We start from the raw sequence: 22,362 nt of genomic DNA on the forward strand, positions 1-22,362 counted from the left end.
TTTTTCAATAGATCGAATCAAAGATCCCCGAAATGTTCCATAACCACAAAAAGCTTATTTCTCATATTTTGTGTACAAATTAGTTTACATCCCTGTTAGTGAGCATTTCTCCTTTGCCAAGATAATCCATCCACCTGACAGGTGTGGCATATCAATAAGCTGATTAAACAGCATGATCATTACACAGGTGCACCTTGTGCTGGAGACAAGGCCACTCTATGTGCAGTTTTATCGCACAACACAATGCCGCAGATGTCTCAAGTTTTGAGGGAGCGTGCAATTTACATGCTGACTGCAGGAATTTCCACCAGAGCTGTTGCCAGTGAATTGAATGTTACTTTCTCTACCATAAGCCATCACCCAATGTCGTTTTTATAGAATTTGGCAGTACGTCCAGCCGGCCTCACAACTACAGACCACGTGTAACCACACCAGCCCAGGACCGCCACATCTGGCTTGGTCACCTGTGGGATCGTCTGGTGAGGGGGGGCTGCTAAGGAGTATTTCTCTCTTTCGTAAAGCCCTTTTGTGGGGAAAAACTCATTCTCAGTGGCTGGGCCTGGCTCCCCAGTGGCTGGGCCTGGCTCCCCAGTGGCTGGGCCTGGCTCCCCAGTGGCTGGGCCTGGCTCCCCAGTGGCTGGGCCTGGCTCCCCAGTGGCTGGGCCTGGCTCCCCAGTGGCTGGGCCTGGCTCCCCAGTGGCTGTAACTCAGTAAAATCTTTGAAATTGTTGCGTTTTATCTTGTTGTTGTATATATATTAGTGCACCACTCGCGTCAAATGTAGTGCACTACATGAAGAATAGGGTGTTATTTTGGAATGATCAATACTGTCTCTTTTACATCATACTCTGCATACTTGTCTTTCTGGTTAGATGTCTGTTTAACCTATCCTGGTGCATTGTTACTGCAGGTCCAGACAGCCCAGTCTGAGGCTAAGATTGTGTCCCAGTACAGCGAGCTGGTGAACGAGGCCAAGGCCCAGTTCCAGAAGGAGCTGAACAGCATCACTCCAGAGATCCAGGCCAACTGGAAGGGACTCAGTAAGTCAGCTTCACCCCTACATCTTACTCCCATTACCCACCCACATTTTAACAGTTCGGCTTTGCAGTAAGCCTTTGAAAAACTTTGCACAGCATCAATAACATGTTTAGGTTCAGTTAGTCTTTCTGCGACTCTTCTCCTTGTCAACCGTATTGGAGAAGGTTCAAGCCCCCCACCCTCGAGTTTGAGATGAGAGGATGCAAGGAAAGATAACTGGTTTAGGCCATAGAACCATGGAGAGAGGGGGGGGCACAGGATAAATCGGCTCTTAAATTCATGGACTGGCCTCGGCCGTCTCCCAGCAGGGAAGCTGACTCAAGATGACCTCAACTCCCTGATTGCTCATGCCCACCGACGCATCGACCAGATGAACCGAGAGCTGGCTGAGCAGAGGGTGAGGGAGCAGATCCACATCGACTCTGCCCTAGAGCAGCAGAAGCTGGAGGACAAGAAGGCCCTGGAGGTGGCCGTCTCCACCGCCCTGGAACACAACCGAGAACAGATGCGTCTGGAGCAGGAGAAGAAGGTGAGCTCAAGGGCCTTTATTTGTCTAACTATTAACCAAATGATCCTAAGGTCTTTACCTTGTTACAGAGCAGCATTCATCTGTTTTGATGGCTGGACTTTTCCTTTCCTCGCACAGTTGTAGCAATCTAGCTAAATGTTTGCTCTGTTGGACACACGAGTAGAATGAGACCCATCTGTGTCCATCACCAGGTAGAGGAGACTCGGGAGGTGATGGAGGCAGAGATGCGGACCCAGCTGCGTAGGCAGGCTGCAGCACACACAGACCACCTGCGTGACGTCCTCAAGGTGCAGGAGCAGGAACTGCGCTCCGAGGCAGAGGAGGCAAGTATATCCATATTAAACATCCCATCTACTGTGACACATAACCACAGCCAAACATCCTTCATATTGAAATCCAGGAGATAAGTTTAGCCATCCAACAAACCAGTTTATTCATTGTTTTGAGTGCTTGTCACTGCTGCAGCTGAACTACTTCCTGTTAATATTTAACAATGCAAACATTAAGAACCCCTAAAATCCTATTTAATGCTAACTGAATGAACATGATTTTAATCGTCTCCAGATCCTGAACAGCTCGTTGATGGAGAAGGAGACAGAGTACCGTCGTCTGACACAGGACCAACTGGACAGCTTCACCCTGGACATGAATGCAGCTTACGCCAGGCTCAAGGGCATGGAGGAGGCCATTGACAGTGAGTGAGACAGACGCTTTTGTGGTGGGTTCTGTACGAGATACTAAAGTGTAGTCATGTTACCCTACAGGTCATGTTATAGCAGAGGAGGAGGCCCGTAAGGCCCATCAGCTGTGGCTCTCAGTGGAGGCTCTGAACTACACTCTGAAGACTGCGGCCCTAAACGACCCCACCGAGCCCCTAGAGGGCGCCGTGCAGGCCATCAAGGAGAGCTGTGCCGAGGATGAGTTTGCCCAGGCCCTGGCCACTGCCTTGCCCTCCGAGTCACTCAGCCGCGGCGTCTACAGCGAGGCCTCTCTCCGCGCCCGCTTCTACGCCATCCGCCAGCTGGCCCGCCGTGTGGCCCTGATTGACGAGACCCGCAACAGCCTCTACCAGTACTTCCTATCCTACCTACAGGCCATGCTGCTCTTTGAGAAGGCACAGGAGGCTCCCCCCGCCAAGCTGTCTGCCGAAGATCTCGACACATTCAAGCTGCTCTCCTACGCTGCCTACAGCCTGGAGCATGGAGACCTGGAGTTGGCCGCCAAGCTTGTCAACCAGCTGAAGGGTGAGTCGCGCAGGGTGGCTCAGGACTGGCTCAAAGAGGCCCGGCTCACACTAGAAACGAAACAGGTGGTCAGCCTCCTGTCTGCATACGCCAATGCAGTGGGGTTGGGCACCACCATGGCGCCTTAGCTGAGTCCAGGTCATGGGAGTGTCCCCATCTGCATCAACAGCAAGCTCTGCCCTCTCCATGAGGAGTTAATTTATGAATAGAGGAAATCTGTTTGAAGCACCACTATACATACCACTGATGGGTGTATCCCAGAAATGTATTAAAACATGCCCTCTCTTTAGAACCTTCCCAAGCATCTACAAGAAAATGACTTACTGAGTAGTACTAATGCGTTTGATGTACCTATGGTGTCAGTGGTCTCAGCAGGTGTAATGGATGAGATCCCTCACTGGGTGTGCTGTTTACATCAGTGGTTCCCAACTCCAGTAACCCCAGACACTCACCTGAAAGCTTGACAAGTTGAATCAGGTGAGTTTGTCTGGGGCTACAACAAAATGTGTACTGTTGAAGCGACTGGAGTTTGGAACCACCGGTTTAGATAGCTGGTACCTTGGTCCTGTAAGTTGTCTCTCACTAGCCTCCTTCACCATTTCAGCTCACAATGTGTTTCTCGCTTTGTTCAATTTGATCATGTTGTGCAGAATCAATTGTCATGCTATTTCCTCCCTGTTAATATTGGATATCAATAAATTGTGGCTGTTGAGTGAGTTGGTACATATTTATTAATCTGTGGTCTGTTGTACACCTAATCACAATTTTCACATACACACTTTGTTGTAGCTAATGGCTTAGCTTCAAAAGCACAGTTTCTGCATTTACAATGAATTAATTGTAGTACTGGTGTTGGCTACAAATGTTACTGTTCAATTCATATTTTGCATTTCAACCTCTAGTGTGGCCATTCAGAATGGTATTGACGTCAGAGGTTTGGCTCAACCTGTAGATTAAGTCCTGGATTCTGTATTAGACTTCACCTCACTCGCTGACTTCAGTTGAGACCTCCAGCTCGGACAGAATAGTCCTACATGGGAAAGGGAACAAGTACATAAGACATCTGGTGCCAAAAAGAGTTGATAACACATAAATAGACTACGTAGTCATACTTCTGTTCTTCAGAGAGCTCAAACGCCTGCAGTACCCTCTCAGCCAGTTTGGGGGTGCTGGGGAGACAGAAGCTAGCTGAGATCTGTACCAGCTCCATGGCGTGCTGAGGGTCGTTGCTGCTCTTGATGCTGGCCAGGAACTCCTCCATCAGCTCCTCACTACAAGAGTACAGTTAATAGATGGGTCAGAACTAGGGTGCCTAAATAGTATTCACTTAATGTAAACACTATGTAAAATAGACTTACGATGGAACTCTGTTTTTGGTCTTGAAGAGCTTCAACATATCCCTAGATTTAAAAGAAGGATTAAAATACTGAATGTTTCATGTCAATTGGCTCCAACTTAAGTACCCTGTGGCTTTGTATCCAGGTCTACTCACCATGCCTGCTGCTTCTTCTGGGCTGCCAGTAGGACAGAGGTGATGTTGGTCATGGCAGTGGCTGTCCACTCCAGAGCCATCCTGGCTCCTTGCCCCTGCTCATACAGGCTCTTAACATCCAGTGCACACACTGCAAAGGACTCCTGGATCTGCATGAAAGCCAATAGATCAGTCCGAATGTAGAATAGATTACTATTTACAGTAAATGGTAGTTTATTTTCTAGCTAGGTGTCTGTCTCCATGCCTCACCTCAGGGCTGTGCTTGTCCCTGGCCATGAGTGACAGCAGCTCATCCACTAAATCGGACTTGTTGTCATGCCCCATCCGTCGGATGTCTGGAGTGGGGGGGAAACCAAAGCAGAGGTTGATTCTAAACTGCTTATGTCAGACAATCCACATGTTGGTTATTGTTCATTCCTCTACTATAAACAAACATGTTTCCATCCACAGTATTTGAGTGAAGTCATATCGTATATTTTTAATCACGACAGCAACAAGTTTCGGCGTAATTTAATGAATGCAGACAATTGTGTTCTTTCTCAGTTCAAATTAATTATGCAAGAAATGCCAGTGGAAACAGCTTTGTGCAAATATTGATAGAATAACATATCTAAGTAAATTTGGAGGCACACGATGACATTGTGTGGTCCTCCCACTATGACTCGGGAAACCATGCAGTTTATTAGGCTACAGATGAAGTCAATTATGAACTTCACAGGGTGGTGAAAGTGCAGTGTGATCTTGATGCTACTTTCCAAAAAAATAGAGGGTCCTATTCTGGTGACATGATGCTTGACTGCCATTTGAGAAATGTAAATAATCTCATGTAGACCAGCCTACCCGCACTATCAACGAGCCGTTGGGTAGAGCGCAGTTGCCTAGATCAGAGTAAGCACATTTGCTATGTAACGCAACAGTGGTGACAAAAGTATCGGTAGAGTTGATCATGCGATTGAAACACGTTTAACTTTTATTCGGTACATAAAAATGTATATTTTGTTTGCTCCAAGTTATCACAAACTGATTTTTAGTCCTTTTGGTGGAAACATACCACTGGTGGGAAAATGTTCTTTATGTAGATTCTAGAATATTTGCATGAAAATCTGTTACCAATTGAATGGAAACCTAGTTAATGAATCAGGCAGTACATTTACTTCCAACCCACCTTTCCATATCTGTGGGATCATGTCCAATCTGTTATCAGTGTCCAGTGCCTGGAGCAGATCTTTCATTCCTTGTGGATTGGGGTAATAGAGCTATGGACCAAAAAAGTTCAGAACATTAGTCTTAGAATGCATGTGAGAGTATGAATAAAATGTACATGTCAATGTTGCCATGTCAGTGCTTACAGAAGGAATCAGTTCTTTGTACCACTTCAGCACCACATCTATGTGTTCCATCATGCAGAGCAGGTTGAACATTCTGCCACTGAACAAACAACAAGAGGTCAGAGGTGACAGTGTATTGGCGTAAAACCACCAGAAATAAGGTGAAGAAATGCTACTCTCCGATGTGGATTTGCAAGCCTTTTTTTAGGTTTACTCACTAATAGATACTCTGTTGGAAGGAATCTCCCAGCATCCTCCAGTTCTCTCCCACACTGAGCAGGTCATGCACCTTGTACGCTGCCTCAATGTCCTTGGTATCCAGACACTGGGAACAGAGACATCAGGTCTTAAACAGTCACCACAAACATACTGAAATATTCAAAAACATATATAGATGTATTCTAGACTACTTACAATTCTCATGGCACTGGAGAAAAAGTTTACTGGGAGGGAAAATAAAGTTAAAGCTACATTCAAAATGGCATGAATCACTTGGTCAATTAAGTTATTGATATATGGACCTCTACTATCAGCCTTTAAGATCGAAATGCTACAGGCATACCATCATCTGGATCCTGAGCAACGAATGTCCTTCCTGCCACCTCAGTCATCACTTCCTGTAGGATATCAGTCTGCCCTTGGGAAGGAGACGCTAGACAGGACAGAGAGAAAAAGATAGTAACAGAAACATGGAACCACTCTCCCCCCAACATACCACCTCAAACCAATCAAGAAACTGTTTAATAGAAATCAAGACAAAATATCTACAGTACCTATTCATTCAAGGATTTTCTTTATACTATTTCTACATTCTAGAATAATAGTGAAGACATAAAAACTATGAAATAACACATATGGAATCATGTGTTAAACAAATCAAAATATATTTTATATGAGATTATTCAAAGTAGCCACCCCTTGCCATGATGACAGCTTTGCATCTTGGCATTCTCTCAACCAGCTTCATGAGGTAGTCACCGGGAATGCAATTCAATTAACAGGTGTGCCTTGTTAAAAGTTAATTTGAGGAATTTCTTTCCTTCTTAATGCATTTGAGCCAATCAGTTGTGTTGTGACAAGGTAGGGGTGGTATACAGAAGATAGCCCTACTTGGTAAAATATCAAGTCCATATTATGGCAAGAACAGCTCAAATAAGCAAAGAGAAACAACAGTCAATCAATACGGACATTTCAAGAACTTTGAAAGTTTCTTCAAGTGCAGTCGCAAAAACCATCAAGCGCTATGACGAAACTGGCTCTCATGAGGACCGCCACAAGAAAGGAAGACCCTGAGTTACCTCTGCTGCAGAGGATAAGTTCATTAGAGTTTCCAGCCTCAGAAATTGCCAATTAACTGCACCTCTGATTGCAGCCCAAATAAATGCTTCACAGAGTTCAAGTAACAGACCCATCAACATCAACTGTTCAGGGGAGACTGATGTGTGAATCAGGCCTTCATGGTCGAATTGCTGCAAAGAAACCACTACTAAAGGACACCTGTAAGAAGAGACTTGCTTGGGCAAAAAAGCATGAGCAATGGACATAAGACTGGTGGAAATCTATAATGTGGTCTGATGAATCCAAATCTGAGATTTTTGGTTCCAACCGCTGTGTCTTTGTGAGACGCAGAGTAGGTGATCGAATGATCTCTGCATGTGTGGTTCCCACCGTGAAGCATTGAGGAAGTGGTGTGATGGTGCTTTGCTAGTGACACGGTCTGTGATTTATTCAGAATTCAAGGCACATTTAACCAGCATAGCTACCCCAGTATTCTGCAGCGATACACCATCCCATCGGGTTTGCACTTAGTGGGACTATCATTTGTTTTTCAACAGGATAATGACTCAAAACACACCTCCAAGCTGTGTAAGGGCTATATGACCAAGAAGGAGACTGATGGAGTGCTGCATCCCATGACCCGGCCTCCACAATCACCTGACCACAACCCAATTGAGATGGTTAGGGATGAGTTGGATCACAGAGAGAAGGAAAAGCAACCAACAAGTGCTCAGCATATGTGGGAACTCCTTCAAGACTGTTGGAAAAGCATTCCTCATGAAGCTGGTTGAGAGAATGCCAAAAGTGTGCAAAGCTGTCATCAAGGCAAAGGGTGGCTACTTTGAAGAATTTAAAATATGTTTTGATTTGTTTAATACTTTTGTGGTTACCACATGATTCCATATGTGTTATTTCATAGTTGTGATGTCTTCACTATTATTCTACAATGTAGAAAATAGTAAAAATAAAGAAAAACCCTTGAATGAATAGGTGTCCAAACTTTTGACTGGTACTGTAGGTATTCACCTGCTTTGTAGAAAATGCCCAGAACATGGTCAAAAGAAGCCAAACTGGGTGCTAAAAGAAAATAAATCATATGTTAGGACACTGCTATAAGTCACATATACTGACATTCATTTCCTTCAGAAGTGTTACTGGTCAGTGATGTATTTTCCTACTCACCAATACCCATAGCCTTCATCTCACTGAGCGTGTGCAGAGACTGAGCCCTGGCTAAGGAGCCACAGCGACGAAGGGCCTTCAGTAAAGCATTAAACGTCAGCAGATTGGGCTTCACCTTCTGCTCATTCATCTGATTTAGTAAGTCCTAAGAACCCAGGAAGGAGAAGAAGAAAAAAAAAAGAGAAAGATATGGGATTGACATAAAAACAGGGCAGTCCTTAGACAACAGGAAAAGGTTCAACAGTGTAAGTTGCTTCCTATACACTTACAACAATCAGGTCCCATTTCTCAGTGTACCTCTCCCGGACTTCTGGTGCCGCAGAGATCAGAGCATTGAAGGTGTGGACATCCGCTGGAGGTGGTAATGACAAGAAATGTACCAATTCACATGCCAAGTATTATCACCAGTAATCAGAATTGTAAATGCCATCCATCATGGCAGACAAAGAGAGTGTTTCTCTCTCTCTCTCGTTGAATAATGAGAGTAGGAAGATCAATTCAGTTGTTCGCATGGACAATAAAAAGTTGTATTGTTTGGCATGTTGTCTTTGTAAATATACTTACCAGTCAGTCTGTTGTTCAGCATGTCTGTGTATGTATTGAATGCCTTCACATGAGCTCCATACTGGGGATTTAATGCACACATGTAATCAGAAACACCTTAGAAACAAACCGACTGTACAGAAAACATTGTCCAATTCAACATCTGACGCACCTTCACCATGCCTCTGATCAAAGCAGAGTATGCTCGTGTGTCACGTTCTGGAAGAAGGTTAAAGATCCTCTCTGCATTGTTGTTCTCCCTGCATGACGGGGTGATACGTTTATAGGATAGTGCATGTCAATAAAGGCATTACTTGCAACGTTTTCTCTCTAAACGTAACTCAAACAACTCACCGCCAAACTATCCTCACTAAGTCGGAGGCTCTCCGCAGCCTCCCTTTCCTCCTCCTGCCCTCCTCCTGCACCTCCTGGGCCTGAGAGAAAAACAACAGAGGTCCAGAGGTAAACAACACTGAGCTGTGACAGAAGAACTAGCTATAAAGTATAAACAACGGTGCCTCCCGAGTGGCACAGTGGTCTAAGGCTATGCCACTAGAGATTCTGGGTTCGAGTCCAGGCTCTGTCGCACCCGGCTGCGACCGGGAGACCAATGGGGCGGTGCACGATTGGCCCAGCGTCATCCGGGTTAGGCCAGCAGGGATGTCCTTGTCCCATCCAGCACTAGCAACTCCTGTGGTAAACCGGGCGCAGTGCATACTGACACGGTCGCCAGGTTTTTACTCCGACACATTGGTGCGGCTGGCTTCCGGGTTAAGTGGGCATTGTTTCAAGAAGCAGTGCAGCTTGGTTGGGTTTTGTTTCGGAGGATGCACGGCTCTCGACCTTCGCCTCTGCCGAGTCCGTACGGGAGTTGCAGCGACGAGACAAGACTAACTACCAATTGGATACCACGAAATTGTGGAGAAAAAGGGGCAAAAAAAATAAGTAGAGGCCACATAAATAATATCCTACCACATCTTCTGCCTCTGGCTTGTCATCTTGCACAGGGTCACGATCTCCATAGAGACAAATAAGGTCCAGCAGGTCATTAGAAGCATCAGGAGACACGGTGGTGCCTGCATAGAGAGAACGGGCAGACACTTGCCAAACAAACATTTCTAATCGCAGTCTTATTGAACCCCCCTAATACACCCCCAATGTCAATTGTACTCTATAAATAATATATGACAATTAATAGAAATGTGGGTGACTTACCTGCCTGTAGCAGCTGATCGTACATGTCTACTGCAGCCTTCACCTTCCTCAGCATGATGCGCTCCAGCAGCGCTGCCTCACTCACTTCCTCAATACACAGCTCCATGGTCTCTGGCATTAAGCACTGTAGGACAGACACACAGCAGTCTCAATTACCTATCTATCATCGTGCAGATTTCCTAATTCAAAATAACACACTAGAACCAAACTTACTGGAATATGTGGTTCAGCAAAGTCTTTCTGGAAGAACTTCGGGTTTTTGTTGACAATATGGTTAGCTGCCATTCTGCCAGACTCCTGGGAGAGGGAGTATAATTTCTGTAGAGGACAAAAAAATAGAAGACAAAAAAAACATCAGTGCAAACTGGCTAAAAAGAAGCAGCACAGTTCCAAAAAACTCCTGTCCATTACTTACAAACTCTGCAGACGTCCTTGGAGTAAGATAAGGATCATCCTGGAACATGTAATGTGGTGCAGTGGGGTCCTGAAAATGATGATTGTGTATTGTTTAGGGTATCAAGGCCTACTACTACTTCTGTCAAAATATACATGGAAATGCAATGCAGACTTCTTACCCTGTTGACGGTGGATGCAAGAGCCTGCAGCACAGCCCATTTGCTCCTGTCAGAGCAAGAATGGTTATTATTCGTTACAATATCAAATTGGTAACTCGGTCTTGAGTGATTTCAAATAAATTGAATACAACATACCACGTTTTCTTTTTGGGAATGACAATTGCCTCTGCAGACTCTGTAATATATTTAGAAAAAGAAGAATTCTACAATTAACACCATCTATGAAGTACATTATCCTGGTCTGGCTCTTTGTGCTTGAGATACTTCTACTGGGTACCATTCATTGGATTTAAATGTACCTCTTTCAGTTGATGCATTTTGTTGACAAACGACTACACTCCATCCAAAGTTCCTGAAATGAATGATGCATTAATCAATAAATATAAACACATTTAGAATTAGGTTCATGAAAATAGTTCGATTGTGCATTGACAGCAAGCTAGCAGTTACTTATGTGACCTCATGTCAGTGACAAAGCAAATTATAATGATCTGCCTTGTCAGTCACCGGAACAAACACACAACTAATACATTAACAGCTGTCACTGCAATGCCAGCGTAAAGTGAAACTTACCTCCGAAAACAGAATTGTTCAAAATTACTTAGAAGAAAGCGACCATTCTTGTAAATGTAATGCCCTACGTGTTTACCGGGGGCCGCCATTTTGGAAACAACCCCGGAGGCTCATGGTAAGGAATTACGATTTAAGTGTTCATAGGGGGGGAGCTGCAGTAACACCCACCAACGGATAGTATTATGTGATTGATTAGGTAGCTTTGGTTATGGTGAATGACACAATATTTTGTAATTACTCATATCAATTAACCGGTTATGTATTCACATTTTCAGTTGAATGAGAATACGTGCTTTCTTTTCACTCCTATCTCTTAATGGTACCGTCCATGAAGAGGAATGTCCCACGTGTTGGAGAATTGTAACTTCGTAGCGCATGTGGATTTTACACAGTTCAAGTAAGAAACGCATACATTCATAGAAACAATTTACTTGGAATTTCTAAAGTATGCTTTTGGGGAAAGAAGTACCATGGAGGCGGCTGGAGGGAATGACATTTGGAATGTACACTGCAGAAGAAATAAGGTAAGAATACAAGTTGTTATGAGTGCATATGCTCTGAAGCCATAATAACATGCCCCTGCATGACTTTTGCGTTTGGATTGGAGTGTGTTGGACTAGCTAACTATAGTTAATAACTGGTTAGTGTTCACTGTTCTTGGACTGTCCGTATGTGGTACTGCTACTATGGATATTATGCTACTAGTTAACTGATAAAATATTGCATTCAGTCATTGTAGCGTTATCGTGTCATGTTCCCATTTCTCCACAGAAAGTTGAGTGTCAAGAACATAACCAACTTCAGATTCCTGGATAATGTTGGTAATGTTGCCCCCAATGGCCTCTATGACCTGTCATTGGGCCCAGCTGATTCCAAAGAGGTGTGCTCCACCTGTATGCAAGACTTCAACAACTGCCCTGGGCACCTTGGGCACATCGAGCTACCCTTACCCGTATACAACCCACTCTTCTTTGATGTAAGTGAACAACATTGAACACGCTTATCCCAGTAGTTATTACAAGTACATGGCCTGTTTCCAGATAAACTGCTACACGATCCAAAACACAGTCGATAGGCTACAAGTTACAGTGTGGTAGTCTTCTTTTAAAGTAATACCCTCTCTCACTTCTACTCTGGCACCAGAAACTGTACCTGCTGATCCGGGGGTCATGTCTGAACTGCCACATGCTGTCCTGCCCCAGAGCAGCGATCCATCTCCTGCTGAACCAGCTGAAGCTGCTGGATGTGGGTGCTCTACAGGAGGTCTATGAGCTGGAGCATGTGCTGAACCAGGTGAGCATCACAGTGGTAATATTCAAAAATAATGATGTCTCTGAAATCACACTCCTGTTTCTGGTAATGTATGCATGTCTTTTGATTTCATAGTGTTTGATTCATAAAATTCATCCAAGTTCTGAGTTTTAATCACTCACACAACTGGTTTTGACCCTATCTCTGTTGCAGTTCCTGGAAGGCAATGCCCAAGCTTCTGGGGTTGAGATCCAGGTGGTGTTAGAGGACTACTGTGCTCATGTCAAACGGAAGACAGGCGACGATCACAGCTCACCAGTAAGAGCTGATTGTGAATGTGTCATAGAAACTGAACATCACAATTCAGGCCAATGTGATGAAATGTAATGTTTTGTGTTCTCAGGTCAAGCATATCTGTGAGAAGAAGAACAAGCTTATAACACTCTTCTGGAGGGTCCAAATGAACTCCAGGAAATGCCCTCACTGCAAGTAAGTATGGACCATTCTGGCCAATTACCATTTATTTCATAGCAATTCTGTCCCCTGTGTGAAGCTTCACACTGATTTTTACTATTCCCAAATAGGAGTGGCCGATCACAAGTGCGCAGGGAGCACAACAGCAAACTGATTGTCACCTTGCCTGCGGCTATGTATAAAGATGGTGCCATCAAGGGACCCGATGAAGGTAATGCATACCATTCAGTCTTCTGCTTCAAGATTGGTAATATGGTAGAGGACTAAAAGATGTTGACATTTCTGCAACTCTGTTGTCCTGAATTGGAAAGTTTGAATGAGTGCCCTTGGTCTCTTCTCCTTTTTCAGAAGATGGGATGGCTGGAAAACGTGGATACTTGACCCCTAGCACGGCACGGGATCACATCGCCAAACTTTGGGATAAAGAAGGTTTCTTCCTGAAGTGCTTGTTCTCTGGACTGGAGGAGTTGGAGAGCTCACCCAGTGGCTTTTACCCTGACCTTTTCTTCCTGGAGCTTATGGTGGTCCCTCCATGCAGGTGAGGAATCTCTCAGAGAACAGCCTTACAATTTGTGGGTTTGTTTTGAATGTAGTTGTTTGCTTCTGTTAGTTATGGTGTCTGGTATTACATCACAAAAACCTCCTAGTTGTGAAGCTTTCCAGTAACTTATGAGAGTAACCCTCTTGTTTTCCCCAGGTATCGGCCCATTAACCGTCTGGGAGACCAGATGTTCACTAACGGCCAGACGGTTAACATGCAGGCAGTGATGAAGGACAGTGGCGTTATCCAGAAGCTCCTAGCACTTCTAGCTGGAGAGAAGCTGAAGGAAAAGGAGTTGCAGCTGGAGGAGGTATGTGAACTGATGGAGTGGGGACGCATTTGCTCTTTAAACATTATTTTGAGGGAATGAAAAGGTCAGAGGTGACACACTTGATTTTCCATGTATGTCTATAAATTAACCTTTTATTAGTTCGTCATCTCGTACTGTATTTTGATTTGATTCTCTTTTACCTAACTAAGTCTTAAGAAATGTAAAAAACATACAGAACATTTGGGAAAAACAACAACAGCAAAGTCAAATCAAATTTTTATTTGTCACATACACAAGGTTAGCATATGTTAATGCGAGTGTAGCGAAATGCTTGTGCTTCTAGTTCTGACAATGCAGTAATAACCAACAAGTAATCTAACCTAACAATTTCACAACAGCTACCTTATACACACGAGTGTAAAGGGATGGCGAATATGTACATAAAGGCATTAATAAGTGATGGTACAGAACGGCATAGGCAAGAAGCAGTAGATGGTATCGAGTACAGTATATACATATACATATGAGATGAGTAATGTAGGTTATGTAAACATTATATTAAGTGGCATTGTTTAAAGTGGCTAGTGATACATGTATTACATAAAGATGGCAAGATGCAGTAGATGGTATAGAGTACAGTATATACATAAGAGATGAGTAATGTAGGGTATGTAAACATTATATTAAGTCAAGACACAAACACGGCTCCACGTTCCTAGAAATATATATCTGGGTCTTTTGCATGAAATAAAGTTAACTAATTGTGTGCAAAGTGTTGCCATTCCTCTGTACTCTAAATTTAAAGGTACAGGAAGCCGACCCCTCGCAGACAGACCAGGCCTTCCTGGCAGGGATCCCCGGTGCCACACTCACAGATAAACTCTATAACACCTGGATTCGGCTCCAGAGTCACGTCAATATAGTCTTTGACAGTGACATGGACAAACTGATGACGGAGAAGTACCCTGGCATTCGTCAGGTATGTTTTCCCATGGAAATCTCTTGCCACCTGCTCCATAAATGCAGCCTTTTAGTGAAAAATGTCAGTATACTTTCATCTTCCAACCCATACATTTTTTTTGTTCATGCTGTCCCTGTTTTCTCTTTCAGATCTTAGAGAAGAAGGATGGTTTGTTCAGGAAGCACATGATGGGTAAACGTGTGGACTATGCAGCACGCTCTGTTATTTGTCCTGACATGTACATTGGGACCAATGAGATTGGAGTACCCATGGTAAGAGTCATTGCCTTTGCCTGCATTCTGCATGTCCATTGATAGTTGGAGCGTTGTGTGAGCTCACATGATAAACTCCATCTGTTTTGCTACAGGTGTTTGCCACCAAGCTGACTTACCCCCAACCTGTGACGCCTTGGAATGTTAAGGAGCTGAGGCAGGCAGTTCTGAACGGGCCCAATGTTCACCCTGGGGCCTCCATGGTCATTAACGAGGACGGCTCCCGCACCATCCTGAGCAGTACTAACCTCACCCAGAGAGAGGCCATCGCCAAGCAGCTCCTCACACCCTGCACCGGGCAGCACATGATGCCCATGAAGATAGTAAGGCCTATCTTTCTAACACCACTTACACCAGCCGTTTCCTCTTCCTATCTAATGGTTCCTTGATTCCTTATTAACCTTGATCCCTTAATTCATTTTTTATTGTAATCTCATATACTTTCCCACTAGTTATATCATCTTTAATGAAGCGACATGTTAATCTTGCATTTCATCTTTCTATTATATTTGCCATCTATTGAGCAATGTTCATATTCTCATAGGTGAATCGTCACATCAAGAATGGCGACGTCCTGCTCCTCAACCGGCAGCCAACACTGCATCGGCCGTCCATCCAGGCTCACTGCGCCCGCATCCTGCCAGGGGAGAAAGTGTTAAGGCTTCACTACGCTAACTGTAAGGCCTACAACGCTGACTTTGATGGGGATGAGATGAATGCCCATTTCCCTCAGAGTGAACTGGGCAGGGCTGAGGCCTACACACTCGTCAGCACTGACCAGCAGTACCTTGTGCCCAAGGTGAATGCTCATTGCTCAGCCTTACTAAATGTATCATTTTTTTTGCTAGATAAGCTATTGTTTTCTCACCCTCAACACCTACTGTTGCTATACAGCCTCACTGCCTTGTCTATGTCCCCCAGGATGGGAAGCCTCTGGCAGGTCTGATCCAGGATCACATGGTGTCAGGCACAAGGATGACCATCCGCGGCTGCTTCTTCTCCCGTGACCAGTACACTGAGCTGGTCTACCGAGGTCTGACCGACAAGGTCGGCAGAGTCAAGCTGCTGCCGCCCGCCATACTCAAACCATTCCCTCTCTGGACTGGGAAACAGGTGCAGAAGGACCTACCCATGGGTTGAGAGGTTTAGTAGGTCATAATTCATAATTGTACAGGTAATAACACAGGTGTCCTTTGTCATTCAGGTGGTGTCTACACTACTGATGAACGTCATCCCAGGAAACCACATCCCTCTGAACCTGACAGGGAAGGCCAAGATCCCCAGTAAGGCCTGGATCAAGGAGTCTCCACGCTGTGTTCCTGGCTACAAGCCTGAAACCATGTGTGACTCCCAGGTCAGACTGTTCACTAAAAGTACTACTCAACTTACCAATGTTGCACATGTACCCACCTTGATTTGATTTATTTTATTATTAGTGTCATAGTTTGTATTAGCTGTATGTTAAACCATTTTTTTTGACTTTGTGCAATGCACAGCTAGTCCTAGACTTTGCCATTAACTGTGTCTGATCCTGCAGGTGATCTTCCGTCAGGGAGAGTTGCTGGTGGGGGTGTTGGACAAGGCCCACTATGGCAGCTCAGCATACGGCCTGGTCCACTGCTGCTACGAGCTATATGGAGGAGAGACCAGCGGTAAACTCCTCAGCTGCCTGGCTCGCCTCTTCACTGCCTACCTGCAGCTGTACCGGGGGTTCACTATGGGTAAGGCATGGGCTTCATCCCAACTTTAACCTTATTCCCTATATAGCCCACTACTTTTGACAAACGTAGTGCCCAATATAGGGAATAGGGTGCTATTTGGGACATACTAACAGGTGTTCTAGATCTATCTGAACAGACTCATGGATCCATCACAAGGCTCTCTCAAAATTGAAGAGTTATTTATTGAATGCATTTCAGGTGTGGAGGATATCTTGGTGAAACAAGGAGCCAACAGACAGAGAAAGCAGATCATAAAAGAGTCTGTCACGTGTGGGACTAAGGTAAAGATGCCAGTATCAATCAGTTGATCCACGTTCCAGGAACAAATAAACAAATTGAATGACCTGCATTAGTGTGGCAGTAACAGTTGTTTGCTCTGGTGTAACCCAGGCCTTGCAGGCAGCCTTTAACCTGCCTGACACCGTGGACGAGAGTGAGGCTAGGGGCCGCTGGCAGGACGCCCACCTCAACCCAGACCAGAGAGACTTCAACATGGTGGACCTCAAGTTTAAGGAGGTGGCCAATCAGGTCAACAACGACATCAACAAGGTGAGCTACATGGGAGTTTGCATTGTTTGATTTGCTCATCCTTCAGTTTTGTGAAGAGGTTACCATCAGATGGTAGTCATCATCTGTTTGCGTGTGAATGTCAGGCTATCACTGTAAAGAAGAATATATTCCTTAGTGGTCCTCTGTAGCACGGTTGGTAGAGCATGGTTCTTCCAATGCCAGGATAGTGGATTTGATTCCCTAGGCCACCCATACGTAAAAAATGTATGCACACATCACTATAAGTTGCTTTGGATTAAATTTTCTGCATATATTTCTAATGGACTTTGATAGGAAAGTTGATAGGCGTTCCTGGTAGCAGAAAACACTGTTAACTGCTGTACGGTTTTGACTGATGCTATTTTCTCCTGCCAGGTGGTCATGCCCCTGGGTCTCCACTGCAGCTTCCCTGAGAACAACCTCCAGCTGATGGTGCAGTCTGGGGCTAAAGGCTCCACTGTCAATACCATGCAGGTACTCCTTTAAGGAACCAAGCAGACATCGAACCATTAAGACACACAACAGATATGCATTTTGTCTCTGTGTACCAATCGCAACTTGATGAGTACGTTTCTTTTGTTTTTTTAGATCTCCTGTCTGCTGGGTCAGATTGAGCTGGAGGGTCGACGTCCTCCCCTGATGCCTTCTGGGAAATCTCTGCCATGCTTCCAGCCGTACGAAAGTTCGCCCCGCTCTGGAGGTTTTGTGTCTGGCAGGTTCCTGACAGGAATCAAGCCCCCGGTATGTGACTTCTCTCTGCCCCAAGTTGTGTGTTTTATTGTTCCACTTCATAATTGAAGGTTTCTGAATGTTCATGATTCATTGTTGCAGGAGTTTTTCTTCCATTGCATGGCTGGCCGGGAGGGTCTGGTAGATACAGCTGTTAAGACCAGTCGATCAGGGTACCTTCAGAGGTGAGCTGGCATTACAGAAGTCTGAATGTTTTTACAGAAGTGTTAATGTCTACGTCCCAAATGGCACCCTATTCCCTATATAGTACACAGCTTTCGACCAGAGTCCTGTGGGATTCACACAATATTTACATTTCCCCCTTTCTGAATGGACTCATTGTGGTTCCAGATGTGTGATCAAACACCTGGAGGGCCTGGTGGTTCAGTATGACCTGACTGTGAGGGACAGTGATGGCAGCGTGGTCCAGTTTCTCTATGGAGAGGATGGCCTGGACGTCCCCAAGACACAGTTCCTCCAGCCAAGGCAGTTTCCCTTCATACAGGACAACTATGAGGTAGGATTTGGCACTGCTCTAGTCAACTGATCCTGTTTTCTAAAGTGTTTGAGACTGAAAGCACGTCTTTATTTCAAGACCGCGCATGACAAACATTGCATCCATTATTTTTTTTAAAGATGACTTTTTGCAGCACCCATTTAGAATTTCCCATTACTCACAGGTTATCAGAAAGTCCAAGTGCTTGGATGAGGTCCTGGCCAAACTGGACCCTCAGGCTGCCACCAACCATTTCAAAGCCATCAGGAAGTGGAAAGCCAAGAGGGAGCATCTTTCTTCCAGGGAGGGGGCCTTCCTGCTCTTCTCCCAGAAGAAACTGAAGAAGGCAGAGCGCCAGGCTCTAGAGAACCTGGCCAATGGCAGGGATACTGCCACTCTGAAGGTAATGTGTTGTCCCACTGCTGCAACCCCGCAATGTTGTCAGATGAAATATCCCTCTACAACTATATACCCGTTTTTTGGGATGTATTATTTGTCGTTCTACTTTTTCAATGTATCATATCAAACTCTGTGGTAGTTTGCTGTTTTGTTAAACATTCTAATATGTTACCTTCCCATGTTTCTTAGTTGGTGGATAGATGGAGTTCTCTAGACCAGGACAGCAGATCTAAGTACCTGAAGAAGACTTCACACTGTCCTGAGCCCTGCCTGAGCCTGTTCAGGCCTGACATCTCATTTGGGTCAGTGTCAGAGACGTTTGAAAGCATTGTGGAGTCCTATCTAAAGGACATCCAAGTCAAGCAGTTACCTGAGGGAAGCTCGAAGAACCTTGATGCACAAAGGTGAGATTTCAATCCAGATCGTCTATATTGCATATAGTATTTACCTAAATGGACATTTACGTAAATTGACATTTTAGAGGGGCGGCAGGTAGCCTGGTGGTTAGAGAGTTGGGCCAGTAACCGAAAGGTTGCCAAATTAAATAAAGGTAAAATAAAGAGTAATATGTCTTCTAAAAATGACAAACTTTAGGTGTAGAAACTAAGATTGGGCTGTTGTACATCATTTTAGAAGCCATTGTAGCTACTGTATTTTTTTACTGAGTGCTTAGGTTATGTCATGGTCTCCACTCTCTCTATGCAGACTAAAGCATCTGCTGCAGCTGAAGTGGCAGCGAGCCCTGTGTGACCCAGGGGAGGCGGTGGGTCTGCTGGCTGCTCAGAGCATCGGAGAGCCCTCCACCCAGATGACCCTCAACACCTTCCATTTTGCTGGCAGGGGGGAGATGAACGTTACCCTCGGTATCCCAAGGTACAGTATGGTCTCCACTTGAATATAACGGTGCAATGACTCTTTGCCAGAATAAAATGTACAAACTCTGGACATTAGTGGCTGAATATTTTCTCCGTCACCCACAGGCTTAGAGAAATATTGATGATTGCCAGTTCCAGCATCAAGACTCCGATGATGAGTATTCCTGTGTTAAACACTAAAAAAGCCATCAAGCGGGTGAAGACACTAAGGAAGAAGCTGACTCGCGTGTGTCTAGCTGAGGTTATTATATTGGCTCTATTTACTTACTGTTTATGAACCATTACATCCCAAAGTAATTCAATCGTTACTACCACAGAAATATAATACATTTTTCTATGGTTAGCACTCCATTCTTGTGTTTCAATGAATTGTGAGTGAGAGTCATTATTCTGTCCATTGTTGTTCAAAGGTGTTGCACAAAGTGGATGTCCTGGAGACACTCCGGGTGAAGAACAAACAACAGAAGGACCGCGTCTTCAAGATCATCTTCCGCTTTCTTTCCCCAGAGCGCTACCAGGAAGACAAGATGCTGACTCCCCATCAGATCCTCCACTACATGGAGAACAGGTGAGCTATTATAACCAGCGCTGGGCCCACACATTCTCTTGCCAACACAACCCGTGTGTGTGAGAATCAGATCACGGTTACTAGTCCGACAAATGTACTTCCGTGTTGTCGGTCTGAACCAATGTAAGGCATTCTTTGCTACCTTGTCTTTTCCAGATTCTTCCGCCTACTACTGGAGGCCATTAAGAAGCGCAATACCAAGCTGGCCTCTATCAACGCAGTGGAAACACGCAAGGCTACAGTACGAGATAATGACCAGGATGTAGGGGACTCCTCAGCTAGACAGGTGTGTTAAACAAGCATGGACTTTTCCCTATTCATCTGTTCCTTTCAGCCATAACTTTACATTTGGCTTTAAAGCCTGGACTTAATCATTACCAAAGTGACCATTGTTCTTAAATGTAGAATTATGCTACTTTTGTCCCAATTTTAATTTGTGTAATTAATTTCTTTGTTGTAGGAGAGTGGAGAAGGGGATGGGGAGGAGGAGAGCATGATTGTGGACGACGTGGGGAATGAGGGAGACGCTGACGCCTCTGATGCAAAAAGGAGAGAGAATCAGGAGGAAGAAGTGGATTATGAGAGTGAGGAGGGAGAGGATGCTGAGGGAGAGGACCTGGTGGAGGAAAAAGAGGAGCCGGCAGAGGAGAACTCTGAAGAGGTGCCTGATGAGGTGCCCGGTGACCTGGCCACTGAAGAGCCTGGTGGTGCTGGGGCAAGGAAGAGGTCGAAGCAGAAAAGCACACACACACAGGACAGCATGAGGGTCAACACTGTGCTGGAAATTAGTTCCAGCATCGAGGACTATTCCTATGACAGCCAACAGGGTCTCTGGTGTGAGGTATGTACCCCCAGTCTGTGCCCTTCTGTCTGATTTTGGAATATTACTTTCTGGGTTTAAGATACTAAAATACTTATTTCAGCCAATGGTTGCCTCATTGATGGTCCGCATTGTTTCTCACGAAAACAAGTACTTGACTTGAATATAAATGTTTTGAATGTGGATTGAGTGGAGTTTTTGCATTTCTCTGTTTGTCAGGTTACGCTCATCCTGCCTGTCAGCAAGGTGCACTTTGACCTGACGTCGCTGGTGGTGGCCGTGGCCCAAAATGCAGTGGTGATGGAGACTAAGGGCATCACCAGATGTCTGCTCAGTGAGGTCACTAAGAAAGATGGCTCCAAGGAGCTGGAGCTCAAAACTGAGGGCATCAACATGCATGAGCTGTTTAACCACAGTGAAGTAAATCCACAAACTTTCACATCTATAGAGTACTTGTACAGTAAAAACATTTCTTAATGTGGGTATCTTTGTTTATACATTCTATGCTATACTGTTTTAATCTCAGATTCTTGATGTGAATCGGCTGTACTCCAATGAGGTCCACGCCATGGCAAACACGTACGGCATTGAGGTGGCCCTGAGAGTCATTGAGAAGGAAATTAAAGATGTCTTCGCTGTCTACGGTACAAACAGGCTCACAGCTAAAGAAGTTATCTACTCATTTCCCAACAACATGTTCTGGAGAGCTGTGTGATCTCCTCTCTGAGTCTCTCTGCTCTCCTTTCCTTTGCAGGTATTGAGGTGGACCCCAGGCATTTATCCTTGGTGGCAGACTACATGTGTTTTGAGGGCGTTTACAAACCTCTCAACCGCTTCGCCATTCAGTCCAACTCCTCTCCACTGCAACAGATGACCTTCGAGACGAGCTACAAGTTCCTGAAGCAGGCCACTATGTTGGGTAGGCATTATTACACAACACATCTGTAGGCTGTACACATAATACAACAGGAGACGTAATACATCATAAAATAAATAGAGTAATACATGGTCTGCCCCTCATCAGTTGTTGGTTTTTTAACGAGGTGTCTGATCTTTGCTCTCTCAACAGGCTCCCATGATAAGTTGGTCTCTCCCTCAGCTTGCTTAGTGGTGGGTAAGGTTGTAAAAGGAGGGACTGGGATCTTTGATCTGAAGCAGCCATTGCAATAAATGTTGTTAAATGCATCAGGTACCCATAGCCTCCATATCTAGATATTTCAAAGGAAGGAAGTGAACGCACCAGTTCACTGCAAGTGCCATTGTTATGACAATGAGGAAAGGGACCGTTTTTTTTATTTGTTGTATGTTGTCTTGTATTTGACTATTAAATATGTATTGAAGTGGTTATTGTATGGCCTCTTTATTTGAATACATTTGAATCACACGGTCTGTTTGGGTGTGGAGTCAAAATAGCTTTGGTTTCTAAGGCTAAAGGAAG

General features: G+C 44.8%; 3 protein-coding genes across 5 annotated transcripts in view; 2 read left to right on the top strand and 1 right to left on the bottom strand.

The window, feature by feature from the left end:
- Positions 1–3,523, top strand: part of LOC139391220 (inner membrane protein, mitochondrial (mitofilin)) — a 17,454-nt gene extending 13,931 nt beyond the window's left edge. Inside the window, exons 10-14 of one of the 2 annotated variants that reach the window (XM_071138839.1) lie at positions 911–1,040; positions 1,344–1,567; positions 1,759–1,890; positions 2,132–2,261; positions 2,332–3,523. In XM_071138839.1, the coding sequence (XP_070994940.1) occupies positions 911–1,040; positions 1,344–1,567; positions 1,759–1,890; positions 2,132–2,261; positions 2,332–2,939 (1,224 nt within the window). In that variant the 3' untranslated portion in view covers positions 2,940–3,523. The remainder of the gene's footprint in view (positions 1–910; positions 1,041–1,343; positions 1,568–1,758; positions 1,891–2,131; positions 2,262–2,331) is intronic. The other variant, XM_071138840.1, reaches the window with a different exon arrangement.
- Positions 3,520–11,105, bottom strand: LOC139391221 (pentatricopeptide repeat domain 3). 2 transcript variants are annotated; one of them, XM_071138841.1, is made up of 24 exons: positions 10,998–11,105; positions 10,724–10,776; positions 10,560–10,599; positions 10,425–10,470; positions 10,265–10,333; positions 10,063–10,167; positions 9,850–9,973; positions 9,607–9,710; positions 8,989–9,068; positions 8,807–8,894; positions 8,656–8,716; positions 8,361–8,443; positions 8,092–8,236; positions 7,936–7,986; positions 6,194–6,283; positions 6,046–6,074; positions 5,850–5,956; positions 5,653–5,731; positions 5,469–5,559; positions 4,553–4,638; positions 4,304–4,452; positions 4,170–4,211; positions 3,924–4,082; positions 3,520–3,841 (listed from the first exon to the last, which is right to left on the bottom strand). In XM_071138841.1, the coding sequence occupies exons 1-24, from the start codon at positions 11,084–11,086 to the stop codon at positions 3,796–3,798; spliced, it is 2,016 nt and encodes a 671-aa protein (XP_070994942.1). In that variant the 5' UTR covers positions 11,087–11,105; the 3' UTR covers positions 3,520–3,795. The 2 variants fall into 2 exon arrangements, with proteins under 2 accessions (XP_070994942.1, XP_070994943.1); XM_071138842.1 differs by having other exon boundaries at positions 3,959–4,082; positions 10,998–11,095.
- On the top strand, positions 11,102–22,267 carry LOC139391219 (RNA polymerase I subunit A). The gene is made up of 32 exons (XM_071138838.1): positions 11,102–11,521; positions 11,769–11,973; positions 12,141–12,290; positions 12,462–12,566; positions 12,652–12,737; positions 12,833–12,933; positions 13,071–13,260; positions 13,420–13,573; positions 14,340–14,513; positions 14,645–14,767; positions 14,863–15,090; positions 15,312–15,566; positions 15,689–15,880; positions 15,972–16,121; positions 16,305–16,488; positions 16,687–16,769; positions 16,879–17,037; positions 17,413–17,511; positions 17,626–17,778; positions 17,869–17,951; positions 18,118–18,283; positions 18,447–18,665; positions 18,851–19,065; positions 19,367–19,534; positions 19,642–19,777; positions 19,947–20,104; positions 20,261–20,390; positions 20,565–20,945; positions 21,144–21,344; positions 21,451–21,568; positions 21,679–21,843; positions 21,994–22,267. The coding sequence occupies exons 1-32, from the start codon at positions 11,445–11,447 to the stop codon at positions 22,092–22,094; spliced, it is 5,109 nt and encodes a 1,702-aa protein (XP_070994939.1). The 5' UTR covers positions 11,102–11,444; the 3' UTR covers positions 22,095–22,267.
- Positions 22,268–22,362: the final 95 nt, after the last annotated feature.

This window comes from Oncorhynchus clarkii, chromosome 31 (genome assembly GCF_045791955.1).
Source record: "Oncorhynchus clarkii lewisi isolate Uvic-CL-2024 chromosome 31, UVic_Ocla_1.0, whole genome shotgun sequence".
NCBI lineage: Eukaryota > Metazoa > Chordata > Actinopteri > Salmoniformes > Salmonidae > Oncorhynchus > Oncorhynchus clarkii.

Excerpts from the sequence above, each read along its gene's own strand:
- LOC139391221 (XM_071138841.1), bottom strand. The coding sequence starts at position 11,086 with ATGGCGGCCCCCGGTAAACACGTAGGGCATTACATTTACAAGAATGGT. Across the intron at positions 9,069-9,606 it reads AGCCAGAGGCAGAAGATGTG|GCCCAGGAGGTGCAGGAGGA; the intron begins GTAGGATATTAT and ends TTTTTCTCTCAG. Across the intron at positions 4,453-4,552 it reads GGGACAAGCACAGCCCTGAG|ATCCAGGAGTCCTTTGCAGT; the intron begins GTGAGGCATGGA and ends GCTTTCATGCAG.
- LOC139391219 (XM_071138838.1), top strand. The coding sequence starts at position 11,445 with ATGCTTTTGGGGAAAGAAGTACCATGGAGGCGGCTGGAGGGAATGACA. Across the intron at positions 13,261-13,419 it reads ATGGTGGTCCCTCCATGCAG|GTATCGGCCCATTAACCGTC; the intron begins GTGAGGAATCTC and ends TGTTTTCCCCAG. Across the intron at positions 21,844-21,993 it reads GAAGCAGGCCACTATGTTGG|GCTCCCATGATAAGTTGGTC; the intron begins GTAGGCATTATT and ends CTCTCTCAACAG.